At 41.8% G+C, this 16293-nt stretch overlaps 1 protein-coding gene across 1 annotated transcript in view; it reads left to right on the top strand.

The window, feature by feature from the left end:
- Positions 1–16293, top strand: part of EEPD1 (endonuclease/exonuclease/phosphatase family domain containing 1) — a 62667-nt gene that overhangs the window by 30135 nt on the left and 16239 nt on the right. Inside the window, exon 2 of the mRNA XM_040076821.2 lies at positions 2874–2925. Within this exon, the coding sequence (XP_039932755.1) occupies positions 2874–2925 (52 nt within the window). The remainder of the gene's footprint in view (positions 1–2873; positions 2926–16293) is intronic.

Raw genomic sequence — 16293 nt, 5'->3', positions numbered from 1 at the left:
TCCATTCCCCCACCCAGTTACTGACTGTATTCCCCTCTACTTTGAAATCCTCGGTGAACAAAAAAGCCACAAAGAGCAAATGAAGTTATGAGCTGCTCTCAGTGGTTACAAGATTTCTGATGTAGTGCCTAAATAAGCAGTCTGATTTCTTTTTGAAGCATCAAATGCCTAAAGCATTTTCAAGCAGCCTCGAAAGAAGCTGCATTTCCAAGCTGACATTGCATCAAGTAGCAGATACCAATGTTGCTTGGAACTGCTGGAAGAAATAGCATTAAATAACTGGTTATCAAGAGCAATTTTTCCAAGTAGTGGGCTGTAATCCAATGGACAGAGACAGTGTCTGTGATGGTGCTTTAAGGAAAGAAGGATCTTGCAGCTGGCTATATAAAGGCTGATAACTTCTGTTTGCAGATTCCTTTTGACCAGGAAAAAATACCTGAGGTATTTTCAGGTGTCACCTGAGGAGAGAAGTGTAAAGTGCTGGGTAAACATTGATCTCTCAGTTTGTGACAGCAGAGGAAATCTTTTTCTCTCCAGGAATCAAACCAGTGTTGCTGCTAATCATGTAGCAACTTTTGAATTGAAATTTGATTCTGAACCTGCATATGCTGTATCTCTGCAAAATGTTAACCCTTTGCATGGGTTTTTCACCTCTGAACAAGGATATATCCATAATATAATTAAATAAAGTAAAAGGATTCCTGCTTCCTGTTTTATTACTTGCTTCTGTGTGACTGGATACTTTGTTTTAAATAAATACATACCACTTGAAAAAGTTCTTTTGGGGTTTTACAGGTGTAAATGGGAAGGGAAGGTAGGTTTTTACAATGAGATGATGATTTTTAATGAAAGTGGTACTTGCTTATGGGACAGTCTACATCCTTCTGCAGCTATTGAGTGTCAGATAACTCACAAATAAAGTTCTAGGAATAAATCAGTCAATTGGTAGAAGCATCCGCAGCCTTGACTGATTTGATTAAGTAATCAAAAAGTCTAGCTTCAAAAAGAAAAACACCAAAGTAATTTGCATGCCCCCAAGCCATGTACACACAGACTTGAAGCCACCTTTGCAGCAGCCCAGGTGGCTGTGTGCACTCCAAATGCATCCGCGTGTGTGTTGGTCTACCTCCCTCTCACCCATCCGGTGTTTTTCTCAAGTGCACTGCAACAGAGGTGAGGCATCCGAAATGAAGAGGTGACTCCTCAATTCAGAGACAGGTCTTGACTGTGGCTGCATTGTTCCTACCTGGGTTATTGGACTTTGTTCTCCAAGGGGCATCAGCTGAGGCTCCTTCTGAGTTGGACAAAGCACTGCAGAGTTTTTTAAATGGAGTTGCCTTCTTTGCTTGCTGCCCAGTCCACTTTTTTGTTTTTTGCATGCTGGCTGAATTACAAGGAAAATGATGTTTAAAAATACCTTGTATTGGTTTTGTACTTTCCCTAAGTGCCTTCCAGTTCAGCTGAATGTGTATGTGTGCAGCCTAGTGTGTTCACCAGACAGTAACACCAAATCACATGTCCCCTGCTACCACAGTGGTTGGGCTTTAATGGAATACCTTTTTCATTTTCCTGATTATCCCGTTGTTTTCTGAACCATCTCCACCCTCTTTGTCTTAGTAGTAATAGTCTCTGCAGACTAGAAATGTATTGTCTATGGCTATTTTATAATTCATTGGATACAGGCTTTTTATGATACCTTGAAGACAGTGAAAGCTAGAAGTCCAATGAAGTGAAAGCACGTTGGTATTTAGGGATTAGGCTGTGAATACCTGCAGTGGAAAGCCATAGAAGGACGGGACTAGAACTATGCTTTGCCAGCTGCTGTTGCAGGATGGATGTACGTAATTAGCATATAAGGTGCCAGTGGATGCTCAAGAATGATGCAATATTGCTCTGAAGTTCTGAAAGGCTAATAAAACTTTTTGTATTATATCCTTTGGCAGACTTCTATGTTGACTGCTCACACCTTCTTGAATATGAGCTTTTAACTATACTGGCTTTTTGCTGTGTCTGTGTGCAGGGTGGTGAGAGTAATTTAAACAATATTTATATGCATCATTTGATTCTTCTATTGCCATGCAAATGTTTTTGTATCCTTGGGTAAAGGAAATTATCCTCTGCAGTCCAAGGATAATGTATTAAGTGACTGGGTTTAAGGCTGGGTAAGGGAAGTGAGCCTGTGGAGTTGCAGTACAGGTGCAGAATCCTGCTTGAGTAAATCTCATGGGCTTGTTGAAGTGAATGAAATTCAGTGTGCAGGATTTAGCCCCAAGAGGAAAACTTAGAAAAGATTCAATAGATGAAGAAATTTGAGATTGATTAGCAAAGGGTACTACAAGAATAATAATTGTGGGTTATCTTTCTACCATACTTTTAACAGTGGTGCACATTTCCCTCATCTCTCCCTCAAATTTCTTGAGCTGGGTTGTTTTAATTACTGCACCATATGCATAATGTAAATCCCTGGGAATGGCTTTTTGGGACTCATAGAAGCCTGTTGACACTGAGGAACAAAGCTGACTGTAACTGATAGAAGTGTCTGGAATATTTTTCTGCATTTGTTGTTCAGAAGATCATTTGGTGTTAATTTGAGATATTACAAAAGTAATGATTGATGTAGTTTCTCTGTAAGGTTAATTCAGATACACTTGCAGTTTGGAAACAAAAAAAAATCTGCTTATGATGGCTAATTCGAGGCAAACAGAGTGCCATTGTCTCTCGTGCTTTATTTTGTTTCATCATGAGCATTTCTTGTATTTCTTTTGTCAAGAGAGAAGATAAAAGGAGAACTTCAGTTCTGCTGTTTCTTCAATTTCTGCAATGCTTGCAGTGGAGTGATTAATTCTCTTTTTTTCTCTCTGTTTTTCTTACAGTATCAAGCTTTTGGCTGTGCAGGAGCTGGCTGACAGAGAAGCATTGGAAAAGGTATTAAAAATACATCTAATGCGACTATTGTAACTCATTTAAACTCTTAAAGACCTCTGTGTTAGTTGTGCTTCCTAACTTTATGGAATACCATGCTGCATAAAGTAGGACATCTTCCTAGCTGCATAGTGAAGGAAGGCGGAGGGTTAATGTTTTGTCTTAGCTGACCATGTACTTTTGGTGTTTTCTGATTTTACAGCAAGCTTGGGGTAAGCAATGCTTAATATTAAGCAGTAACTGATAAAATCCAGTGTTGCTCTTCATCCAAGGGTATTGTAAGCACAGCAGGCTCAGGTCAGATACATGGAAGAAAGTCTTTACTGTAAGAGTGAGAAGGCACTTGAACGGGTTCCTCAGGGCTGTGGATGCCTCTTCCCTGGAAATGTTCAAGGCCGGGTTGGATGGGGCTCTGAGCTACTTGGTCTGGTGAAAGGTGTCCCTGCCCATGCAGAGGGGTTGGAACCAGATGATCTTTAAAGGTCCCTTCCAGCCCTAACTCTTCTATGATGGTCTTCTTCTGGATAAAGAACCAAATTTCTTACTGCTTTATGATGCTTCTGGCCTGGCACATAGGGCTGGGTTCCCAGTGCCCATACTGGGACCAGTGGCTTCCCTTCACTTCCTCCTTCACCTGCAAGAGCAAGGAGCCAGCTGTGAGGCACCATGAGACACTTCTTAGGATGCAAAGAAAACAACTGGATTCTGAGCCCTTTTGGGAAAGCTTCTGTCTTAGAGCTGGTCCTGACCCAAGCAGCCCCTCTGTACCTAGGAGTGGTGTGGCAAGGCTCGGGGAGGAAGCAGCAACCCTTCTCCTGCCTTGAACACATCCTTGTCTGTGTGAAGGAGGAGGTCCCACAGTGCTGTGTTTGGGCTGCATCTGCTGGGTACTCTAGAAATAATGAGCAAAACGAAATACAGAAGCAGTGGGTGCTTCAGCCTTGTGCTTTGCCTCTGACTGGAGATGCACTTGGTGAAGATCTTCACCAAGATCTTCCATACAGCCCAATCAATTCACATGGGGCATCTCTTCACTGCTGTACACAAACTCTGATTTTGACATGAAGAGGTAGATTTTGATAAAAGGCTGTGACAGAGGACGATGCAGGAGACATTGTGGTTTTTCACACGTGAACAAGACATGGTTCTCGCCCACTCATTGCGCAACACAGATTGATATTAGCAAATTTTCATCATTTGCAGCAGTCAGATTCTCTGGCCCCTCACACCCTGTACACTTCCCACCTTTCCCAATGAACCCGTACTTCCCTTTGGCCCGATGCCTCCAAAAACTTGGCCTGGCAAGGTTAAGTGACTTCAGCCTGGTGGGAGTGGCAGTTTGAGGCATTATCTGGAGTGCTGCAGGAAGCTCTTCAGAAAGGCTCAGCCTCAGAAAAATGATCTTTCTAAATTGAGCTCTCTGAATATTTGATATCTGCTTTCATACAATGCCAGGCTTAAAGAATTTAAAAGGCCAGTTTAGCCCTATGGAAAATAACAGGCTTGAATTATGTAAGCTCAAATTTGCTCTTTATTTTCTAAGTACAGGAGGGGAAAGAAACTCAAAGAATAGAACAAAAACCATTGTCCGGCCTGCTTGCAGAGTCAGGTTTTGAGAACATCATGCTGAGCTTAGTATTCTTAAGTCGTTATTTATCAGCATTACACTTCAGGAATACAGAATATTATTAAATGATAATATTTTAATATTTATTCTAAGATGGGTTTTTCTGGCTTTCAAAGGGAAAAAGTAGCCTTTAAAGCAGCTATGAACACGATAGCTTAAAACTGTTTTTTCCGGAGGACACTTTCCAGTCTGTCGTAGATGGTTTTGAATTTTGGAAACTTTCTTGTTTCTAAAATTTGCTGCCCAGCTTTGAAAGTGTTCTTATATGTTTTTGACGCTTGCACGGAATCCCAGAGTGAGCAGAAGCCCCCTGCTGAACAGCAGTGACTCCCTGAACAGACATAAGCGCTGCAGATTTACTCTATGAAATCAAACCACATGGAAGTTAAGTGCACGTGCAGCTAGTCTCTTGAGAACCCTTGAGACCGTGTCATAAAATTATTCTGGCCATGAATAACACAAGCAGACTGTGAGGTGAGGCACACAAAGCCAGTGGGCTCTTGTTGCAGGCTGGGGGAACTTGCTTGAACTCCTGGATCTTGCTTTCTGGAAAAGGATTTTGCGCCACTATGTCTAAGGTGCTTAAGTATCTCCCACCTTGGCTATTGAGAATGAACTGAACACATAGTGAGAAGATTTGTGTCATGCAAAGACTCCATTTATTCAATTCCTAAACCCCAATGTTTTGGCAAATTGGGCCAAAATGGCCCTTTGAGCCGAAGGTCTTGCACTTGGTGGCATTTATGCCTGGTGTTGCCAAAACAGGAGGGATGATTGGCAGGGTTTAATTATAATCCCTCTGGATTGGGACAAGCTTGACTGACCCTTGGATGCTGCTCATGAGTTGGTTTGTTTTTCTGGGGTGCCACAGGCTCCTGTAAGCACCACAGACAGGGTGCTGCTTGTGGAGCTGAGCCCCAGCATCATGCTTACTGTTGTTAGGAAGAATGGGAAAATAACAATTTATTTCAGTGAACCAGGTACCATGAGAAGAACAAGAGCCTTTACCTGGGGAAAATTCTGGGTCAGAGGTGTGTCTGTTTGTGTTTGCTTTGACCGTAGCCCGTCAGATCCATTCCAGCACGGGCTCCACCTGAGTGGTCTTGCAGGCAGCTTAAATCCAAGCCCGTGGTTACCTGCATTTTGTCCTACCTTGAGCCTTCAAATGCATGTGTTTGCTTCCCCCTGCCCCCTTGCTGAGCTTACTCTGCTGCTGTGGGATCCGTTGCTCACATGCTTTCCGTTCAGAAGTGTTGCTGGCGTTTGCCAAGGGCAGGGAAGAACACAGATGGCAAGATGCCATGGGAGGGCTTCCAGTCATGCCAGCCTCATCCCCACAAGGGTTCAAGGCTGGTCAGGCTTTAGAAAGAAGTATCACAGGCATGCAGGCTTCTTGGTGCTAAGTCCTGTATGGAACATCTCTTCCTCTTCCAGAAGCACAGCTCTGGGAGACACGCCCAGCGGCACTCTTGCCCCAGTGTGTTTTTGAGTACCTTACTTTATCTAATTTTGGCAAGTCCTTAATTGCAGGAGAAGAATTCTACTTGGCAAATGTTAATTGTATTTATTTGGGGAAGGGGAAAAAATAATTCTCCCGAGGAACATGCTGTTTTTTGTAGTTTAAAAATAAATCTGTGTAAGTAATTAGCTTGAACTGCCTAGCCAGGTGACATTTCACATTGGTTACTGTTTTAGCATTTAAATTCATAGCCCTTTTCCATAGGCAAGCATGTACACCAAAGCAATTGTTCTCATTGGTGCTTGATGCCAGTAAGTTGTGCAGGAAGGGTCATCCATATTACAATAAAAATAAAAATATTCTTTGCATTCTAAGCATTTCCCCCTGAAATTTTCAGGTGTTAAGAGGGGCTCTTGAGCTCATTTCTCCTTCAGAGATGGGTTATAGGGGAAAGTTAAATAATTTGTATAATTCAATAATCCTCTGACAGCTTTTTAAAAGGGAATCCTACTCTGTGAACAAGCAACAGTAACCCATTATTTTCCTATTTGTGTATTAAAACATAAACGTAGCTGCTGTTACTCAAGATGACAAGGACTGTCCACTTGACTCCACAGACAGAGAAGTTTGTTGGCTTCTCATCTAGGAAATGCAAATCATGTGATTCTGATCTGCAGTTTGTAAAGTGTGGGATTCATCTGCAAAGTGACAATTGTTCTGCTTGAAGTTGGAAGGGATCTGCTCAGACTGCTTTGAGACACACTAGGTGGGCTGAAGGGCAATAGGAATTGGGGTGAGAATTTTGATTTTGTTTAGGGATGATGTTCTTGAAGTTGACGATAGCTTTCAGCTTGAAAATCAGTGTAAGTAACATCAGTTTCAGTAGTAAGGTCTGCCTATAACAATGGTGGCAAATTTATGTGAGCTATGTCCAAGAGTTCAGTGTAAAGAAAGTGAAAAGAACAAAACTATTATCAGTAGGCTTGCACTGTTTGTGTGGGGATTTTCACCTTCACTGGAAAAGTTTTGGAGGTCACAAATCAGGAGGGATTGAAAGTCTTTCACCTGGTGCCTCTGAAGCAGAGAATGCGTTCTCTAGACACAAGGACAAGCATCCATACATCTTCTCAATACGGGAAGGGATCTCTTCTGTCTGCTGGCCTAGCCTTACTCGGTCATCCATTGGGAACTTCTGCTGGAGATGATAGAATGAGAAAACTCTGACCAGCCTTCTCCTCCAGGTAGATCCCCCCCCTGCCCCATCTAAACAGCTATTTCTCTTTCTTCATATTTACCTTGTTACATTAAATGGAAAACTTAGCTCTGGAAGCAAACAATCTCCACAATCTGTGCTCGTTTTTTGACTTTTTCCCACCTCCTTCAGCAGTACTAGTGGCTAAAGTTGTCTTCCCTGAAGTGGAGTTTCCCAAATTTCCTCACCCATAGAAAAGACAAGATGTCTGTACCTGGGAAATATTTGCTAAATTCAGTCCCTTCCCATCACAGAATTTTCACACTGTGCATGAGGAATCAGTGAAGCACAACTGGTGTGATACTGAGGAGGTGGCATTATTCCACTGGAAGAAATTTAACATGCCTGCGATTGATCAGAAATGGCTTTTGTGTGACGGCAAATTCAGTGACTACCATTGCACAGTTTTACAGGGTAAGATGTGGGAGATGAGGCAAAAAGACCGTGCTTGTTTCTTTTTTAGTAGCATTGCTCTGCTGGTGCAATTTCAGCTGCAGTCAAAAAGACGTTTGTAAATTGCTGAGCTGCCCTGTGTGTTCCCTGCTGTAGCCGCCTTCTTTTTACGCAGCACATGGAGAATTTTAACTAAAAATTTGCTTTTGTTTTCTTGATCCAGTGTACTGTTTCCTCCAGATATTATCAGAACATAAAAAGTATGACGTCAATTGAGGTTCCAGAATTTCCAGTATGAAATGCATCTGCTGGAGGTTTTTATTTATCTTTTGTCTGCTTTTGAGTAGATTGAGCCAGATCAGTGCTTAATCATGATTAGGCCCATTGTAATCTCTGTTCTTTATAAAATCCCTCTCTGAGCAGAGCAGGTTGTTTATTTGTGAAAGGTTATCCCTAGGAGCTTTTCAATGTTTGAAAGAGAGGTGTTGTTTTTCATTTGCAGGGGTAAGCATAGGCACATTGCATCTTGCTTGCATGGGTGTAAATGTGGTTGTGTGTGCATTTGATGTGATTTTTTTTTTTTTTTTAATGTCTCACTGTAGCCCAGAAATGCAGTTAGTCTGGGACTGGGTCTTTGTGTGCATATTTTTAATTGCCATAATCCTTCTGTACAGTGTGAGCCCTATCTTGCAATCTTGCTTTGGGCTGTTGGTTAAAAAAGATCATAAGGCGATTTGCAATGAATGAATTGGTTGCTGTAAAGGAGTTATATTTGCTGCCTGTTCTTAGACCTAGCCTTTCCAGAAAGCAGTTGACCCCTTTGAAAACTGGGTACGTTTGCATGTCCTCTAGAGTCAGATAAAGAAACAGCAGTCTTGCTTTCAGAGATCAGGAAAAGGAGATGTCGACTTAGCCACTGACTCAGTCAGGACATTTGATCAGTTTCTTCCAGCCCTGTCACTGCCTCATTTTTCTGCACCCCATTTCTAGCGAGGACAGCTGGAGTCAAGTCTCTGAGCTATGGGATGGACTTCTGCAGAGTTCGTCAGCTGATGTATGTACTCCTGCCCTGTTCCTTCAAAGACACCATGGAGTCAGTGTTTGACCACTTAGAGAAAAGGAGATTATTCCAAATCATCCCACTGATTTTGCTTTAATTCTTTTTCTCACTTTGTTCCCCATTACTTTACCCTTTTGCTTTCCCACACTCTCCCTGTATTTCCCCCTTTCTCCCTTGTCTTGCTTGTTTACCTGAGTGCAGGAAATACTCTGGAAAACAAAGTGTAAATCTGTTTTAGACTTCACCCCATGGGGTCATGAAATCTAAGAGTGAAGGGAAGAATAGCTGTAACTGGAAAGGAATATTTTTTAGCTGAATTGAGCTGCAAATGATATAGCATTTCTTACTAAATGGGTGGCTTTTTTGGCATTATTGTATCTACTAAATTGCCTTAGGAACACTGCGGCTATACTGTGTTTGCTTCTGGCCTTTCATATTGTCCTCCTTTCTGTTCTCTAGGGGGGATCTAGATGGCTGGAAGTTTAAGGACAGGTATTGGTGGACCTTACAGATCTGGCTAGGTCCCTGATGATTTCAGTAGCTCTCTGCAGGAGGACCTATGAGCATTTTGTCTTTCCTGGCCCCTTACCTGCAAACTATCATCACATGGTCAGCAGCATTTGAAGCATAGGCTTTCATCTACTAGGATTTCTGGTGTCTTTTATCTTGGCTGGATTTTTTTCTCTGTAGTTGCATCACCCATCTCATTTCTGATGATCAGTGGACTTCAATAAACAAAACACTAGAAGCCATGCTATACGTACCACAGGGAGCTACAGAGAACCCAAATTCTCTTAAAATGCTGTCCCGTATTAGGTGCCCTCTTCTTCCCTAAAGCACAGCTCTGCCTCTCTGAGCAGTGGTGGTATGGAGACTGCTTGTTCCAATAGCTTGACATTTTTTGTACATCATCTGGTCTTATCCTTGAACATAAGCCAAACTCACCCAATAGTGAAGTCATTCTCTACACTTCCAGAGCAGGGAGAAACAGAAAATATGTGTTTATAAGTGCTGGCAAGTGTTAAGATTAGGTTGTGGGTGGTAGAAATAAGAGGAGGCTCAGTCCTTTTTCTTTGGTTTCTTCTAGAAGATGGTAGAAAGCAAAGCAAGTTCAAAGAACAGGAACAGTTTTGAATAGTCAGCAATTTGAGGAAGAGTGTTTTTGGTTTTGTTGCCCTATTTTTTTTTTTTTTCCCCCATTTTTAATATATTGGCATAGCAGCAAGGGTGTTTTAATGTCATCCCAAATAATTTTTGATGGTAATGCATAAGCCCTCCAGGGGTAGCCAGAATCCATGGCATCTGTTGGAGCAGAACTTTGGTCAGGTTGAAGAACAGTCCTGTAGACTCCATGGAGGACATGCTAGTAAGGACAGGCAGAAAACCATGTATTATTACTCATGGAAACTTATAAATAAAGAATGAGCTGTTTCAGTGTCAAATTGGGCTCTTTAAGGGCTTGAGCTGTTAAAACAAAAGAGAAAAGAGTATGAGATTTTCTGGTTTTTTTAAAGGTAAATAACATGGCCTAGTGCTAGCAGCCTGGAAGAGATTCTCCAGATAATAAACATTAAAAAAAAAAAAAAAAAAAAGGTGTTAGGAGGTGAGGCAGGTTTAGATAACTTTACAGAAGGTGGCACAGGGTTCTGTAGGGTGGCGTAATCAATGCCTGAAGGAAGAATAAATATTTGAGGCTAGCAATGGTTGTGAGTCATATTAAATGTTTCTTTCTTCCTTATTTTTGTGGTTTTGCCATGGGAAAGAATGCTTGCTCTAAGCAGAGATGTAAATCAGGGGGAAAACAGTAATACAGTAGGAAAGAAATGAAGCCACAAAACACCCAGCTCACTATTACTGAAGTTTTATCACGAGGATGGAGGGACACCTAATCTTACATGCTTACACAGCTTTCCTTGATTAATGCGTTTAAATATTGTGATTTTCCTGTTCCCTTTCAGTTTTATTTGTTCTTCTTTTGCATTTGCACATTTTTCCTCCTCTTTTCCTCTGGCTGAACGTGATATGCAGATGAGGAGATTTGGATGATGGCAAATCGGCATAGCTCAATGGTCAGTTTGTTTGGGGTGCATTTAATCAGTGAATAAGATACTGTTTCTTATCACTTTTGTATCTCATGTTTCATAGGATGATTTTCTTTTTGCTTTCTATATTAAGGGCTAAGTTCTGATAAGCTCATTGTCATCCCATGCAGACCTGGTAGTTCCTGGGTGAGTAAGGTTGTATTCACAGTGGTGTCATTTTACACCACACCGCAGAAATTGATTCCTGGGTTTCATAAGAAAATAATCAACCCAGGGTTAAACATAAAAACCCCAAACCCTCACTCCCCTAACATAAAAAAACCCAAAAACAAAAACAAAACAAAAAAACCAACCAAACAAGAAAACCAACAACAACAACAAAAAAACCCCACAACCAAACAAACCCAAAAAACCCTCCCAAACAAACAAAAAAATCACTAACAGAACCCCACAAAACCCCCCACAACCAGCAAACATCCAAAACCCACATAAACAAACCAAACCAAAACTATAAAAGGATGTTCCAAGGAAGCCATTGACTCCTGGTTGCCCAGTACTGGATATCCAGTCCAAATGCACATGTAATTTAGGTCTCTAGACAACTGCTGCATGGATATTAATTATTTTTGTGATTCTGTGATTTTAGCACAACTACTCAGTTGAGCTGGGTACTATTTGATGACAATATAGTGCAACTACTTGAATTTAAATATTCAGCTTTGGTAAAAAAGATACTCTCACAGTCACCAGGGCTTCTTTTTATTCCTTTTTATAACATGTCAGTCCCCGTGGCATGCCATTATAGCTGTTAATGATTATAGTCCCTATTTATGAGGTATAAAACACTGCCTTGAAAAGACTTCAAGAATGAATTTGTGACCATCCTTGATGACCTCTTGAGCCTTAATTTATGAATTATGTTTAAAATAAAGTCTTTAGGAGTATGAAAAGATGTAGTCAGGAAATATCTGCCAAATGAGTCTATCCCATGAAGTACAAGGAAGAAATTCCACTTGTGAATGGAAACATGAAAAATTAAGAACCCACAAGTTTTCTGCATGGAGGCCTGGTAGATATGGCTGTCCTCTTCCACAGGGAAAGGGTAACACAGATTTCCACCAAGCATTGATGTAGATGGCTGAAAGGTAGTGAGTATTCAATTTTGACAATAGGCAGCTAAACATCCCGTGATTCTTCACTAGTGTCCCCAGCACTAAAAACGTGTTAGTGGAGTTATTGTATTGCCTCTTTCAGTTGTTGTTTTGCTGCTCTGCACCAAAGGTTCTTCCTTGTCTTCCTTTTACAGATCTATAAAAAGACACTGTTTATATAAATAATCACCTTTGTTTAGGATGAAGGTAGGAGAACAGGCCAGTGAATGATCTGCATTGTTGTCCTGGGAACACAGTGTTTAAAGGCGAGCAAAGAACTGGGTTTATGGGCAACAATCTGTTCTTTTAATCATATATTCAAAGACTACGACAGTAATTTCCTCTTACACATATTAGAAAATTAAGCATTTGGGTGGCTGTGGTGAGCCATAATTCATCTGGGAGGGCAGTGTAAAAACTCACTGCTAAGTTTTTCCAAAATAAATACTCAAAAGGGAAAGCAAGTAACTTGAGAGTGCAAACTTAGGCTCCTGTCACTGCCCAATGGATCCTGTAAAGCCTGATTTAGGAAAAAAAAAAAAAAAAAAAGTGATCTGATTCCAACATATTCTTATATGGAAACAAACCATCACACACTTTTGATAATTGAGATAATGTTAAGCTTATCAGCATAATTATTTCCGGCACATTCCTGAAGTACAATGGGTGAGTAACACAGCAGTAGCAGGAGAGGGGCGCGTGTCCAGCTGGATCTGCATCCATGGGCTGGTTCAAAAGAGAGTCAGGCTCATGAAGGGGCTCAGATACCTGACGTGGGAAACAATGCCTTCAGTTTGAAAAACCTTCCAATCCTGCCAAGCATAATTTAGCTGCTGCCTAACCTTGGGGTGCCTTAAATGATGGTCTCCTCTGACGCTTTGCTGATCAGTGCCTCTCTGCAGACATGGAATTACCTGCCTCTGAAGCAGGCAGAGGGCCTGGACCACTTAGTTTCTAGTCTATGTATAGTTGGACTTATAAAATGATCCTTCCCCATCCTGTCTCCTCAGTCCTGAAGGTTTCCTTTCTTAAAAGTGTAAAGCTTAGAAATGGGTTTTGCAGCAAAGCTGGGAATTCAGGTCACCACAAGGCTAACGGGGCTGAGGCTACAGTATGGTGTTTGCCCTGTGGTCCATAGCATAGTGCCTGGAGCTGTCATTCCAGGGCTGAGTGAGAATCTGATCTTCAGAGAAAGTAAATCCTTCCTCTGAATTACTGGTGTAATTACTTCTGTAAGAAGCAGAAGCAGCACATTTTTCAGGAAAAAAATGAGTCCTTCTTGAGTTGAGGAAAAAGCCATAGGTGCCTTCAGATGGACCAAGCTCTGGGACCCCAATTTGGACATTACCCCAATAAATGAGCTTTGTGTGCCCAGGTATGTAGAGGTGGTGACTGTGCCTATGGGTGCTGTATTATTTCCAAAGAAAGACAAGGGGTGAATATTTGGCTGTGTTGAAGGGCTCTGCCTTGATTTCACCTCTTGCAATGAGTGTATAGAGCTTTTTGAAGGGTGAATTAGGTAATATTTGTTTGGTCAACAAGAATTTCTTTGGTCATGAATCTGGATGTTTTGATTTAGTACTAGGGACAACAAACCAGTACACAAATGATGGGAAGGTATTGCTCCAGGTCTCAGTGACCCAGCACAAATAGGACACACTAGCATGGCGAAAGGGGCAGATAAGTTTTCCAGGCATGAATCTATGGCCTTTGCCTGTTCAGTGGATTGATTCCTTTATTTTTCCTTTTGTCCTAAATTTTTTCTCCCAAACTTTTAAATTATTTCCTCAGCTCTAACATTATTGTAGAATTTTGTACAACATGGAGAAAGAGTAAACTTTTTCTGTCGTAAATATATACACATATAAGAGTGAAACTGATTTTCTGAAGGGGGGTTGTTCTTTGAAAACACTCATAATTACCTGCCTGTCAGACCCACATCTGCCTTTGTGTAATATCAATACATGAACAACACAAGCAGTAAAGATTATGCAGTCTTTAATGAAGTCTTCTTGGAAGGGACTATTTGAATGGGCATTTGTAAAATGTTATAACTTAACATAAGGTCACCCCAGTTTTCTCACATGCTACTTATGTGGAATAGAGCCAGAGAGTGCATCCTGCACAGCAGGGGATGCATCTCTTTCTCATTTGTGTATTTTTTGACTGTGTTGCAAACAGGAAAGGGATATGCTTGAGAGAAAGGCAAACAAGCAATGAAAGCCTGAGACAACAGTGGGAAGTGGGATCCAGAGATGAGTCTCAGTTTCAGGCTTTAATCATAACGCTTCCTTCCGTGCTGTTACATTTGGTTAGAGGAGAATCCAGATGTCACTGAAACACCTGATGCTCCTCTGTGTCTCCTTCCTGAGTTGCTCCAGCCTGTGGGAAGTGCATTCAGTGTTATCCAGCTGCAGAAGTGTGCTGAGCATCCTGACCCCACTGTATCTTTGATCTCTTCTTGACTTGCCTTGTGCTGTCACGTGTGCCCGCACCAGGACAACAGTCCTGAAAGCCTCTGACCTTTTCCTACCTCTACCTCAATAGCCAGTACAATAAAATACAGCACCCACAAGTCTCTTCACCCCCAACTCTGCTTTTCCTCCTCACAAACCTGATTTAATTAAACACTCATCTTCTGGAAGTCAAATCAGAAAGTTTTGCTTGAAAACCAAAGGTGTTGGCTTCAGGCTCTTTGAAATATTTGTAATGTTTCTGCTCCTGGCTTTCTGGGTCAGGCTTTATTAGGGTGAGCCAATTGTAGCTGTGTCTTGTGGTAGTTTGGATTTGGATTACAGGTGTTCAAGTGTGCTTTTTTAATTAGAAATAAAAGTACAGTCCAGTTGGATGAATAAAGAAAAGATAATGTGCATTTATTTTTTAATTTATTCGGTACATAGGGATAGACCAGGGAAGTCAAGTATGTATTAAAGGATGGATTAAAAATGAGCATTGCCAGATGGTCTCATGAAGGCACTGTCAATTTTGTTGTATCTTCTATCAGAAATAGATCTTATTTCAGGATGGGATTTTTATTGGGGAGTATTGTGGGCCTTCTCCTCAAGTGCCGTTGCTCAGTTTACAAGGTCTATCTTAGAGCTCTTCTGTTTACCCTTCCCGGATGCACCAAGTCTGTCATACAGGGAGATGCTCTGTAGCACAGAACAGCACCTACCTCAAACTGCAAGTGTCTTTCCCCATGGAAAGACAAATCTTTGCTAATGTGACGTCTCCATATAACTGAGATGATAAAGAGTTGGTGGAAGTTTCTTACTCATCTCTGGTACTCATTAAAGCTGCTCCCTCTAGTGCTTATTAAAAGAAAAGTAACTGTGCATATGTGACGCCTCAAAAGGGAAAATTTTCTCTGTCATTCTCATCTCTCTTCTTCATTAAGAGGAACCAAAATCACCTTTTCTTTGATGAAGCAAAGAAAGTAGGTGTTTACCTCAACTGCAGTGCCCTTTTGGCCTGACAGCTTCTGTGGTAGTTAACCAAAATGGCTATTTAATTGCTTTGAGTGCCTTTCTGAAGTTCAGATGATGATTACTGCGCCTAGACATGCCACGCCACAACAGGCTCATCCTGCAATCTCCTCTTCACTGCTCTTTCTCCCATTGCCCTTCTCACAGCCTCTGCTCTGACTCCAGGTCTGAACCAAAGGTATCCTCCAAAGAGCAGTCCCTGGCTGATAAGAAATATGTAATTTATTAAACCCTAAGGCATTGTTTTCCTGGGTCACATTTTGTTTCCTCGGGGTTTAGGAGTAGCCCATCTTCTTTTTGAGCAAAAGATGTTCACCACAAGGGAGGTCGCTGGCTCAGGGTGGACCCCAGAGCTGGCATTACAGGAGTAACACTTGGCAGGCCAAGATGTTCAGCATGAAGTGGTGTCATCGTCTGGGAAGGATGACCCTGCTGCACAAACAGGGCTGGCTGCACAAATAGCACCCCAAAACAAAGCACAGAGTAACCAGAGCATCCTGAAGAAGAGCTGGCGGGAGCTGCTTGGGTGCAGAATTGCAGAGCGCTCGCTGGCAGCTCTGTCAGTGGGCAGAGTTACTGCACTGGAGGAGATTGACCTTTATGCACAAATTAGATGTTCTTGGAGTGCCCTGGGGAGGCAGGTTGGTGTGTTAGGAAGACTCTAACTGCCTTATGTTCTCCAGCATGTGCCAGCCCAGCGTGATTTTTTTCCCTGCTCCCAAATTAGTCTAAGACCCCTTGCCTTTGCTTCTCCAATCACTCCTCAAATGTGCAGTTCTCCACCTTCTTCCAACTGCCCTCTGCTCTTTTCCTAAGTCAGCCATAAGTACCTGTCTCTGCTTCTGGACAGGCAGGGAGGGACAGGTGTCAGTTCTTTATCAGGGTGGACAATGAGCAATTGC

Source organism: Hirundo rustica, chromosome 1 (genome assembly GCF_015227805.2).
Source record: "Hirundo rustica isolate bHirRus1 chromosome 1, bHirRus1.pri.v3, whole genome shotgun sequence".
NCBI lineage: Eukaryota > Metazoa > Chordata > Aves > Passeriformes > Hirundinidae > Hirundo > Hirundo rustica.
The sequence above is the reverse complement of the archived record's forward strand: the minus strand, read 5'-3'. Positions and strand labels throughout refer to the sequence as shown.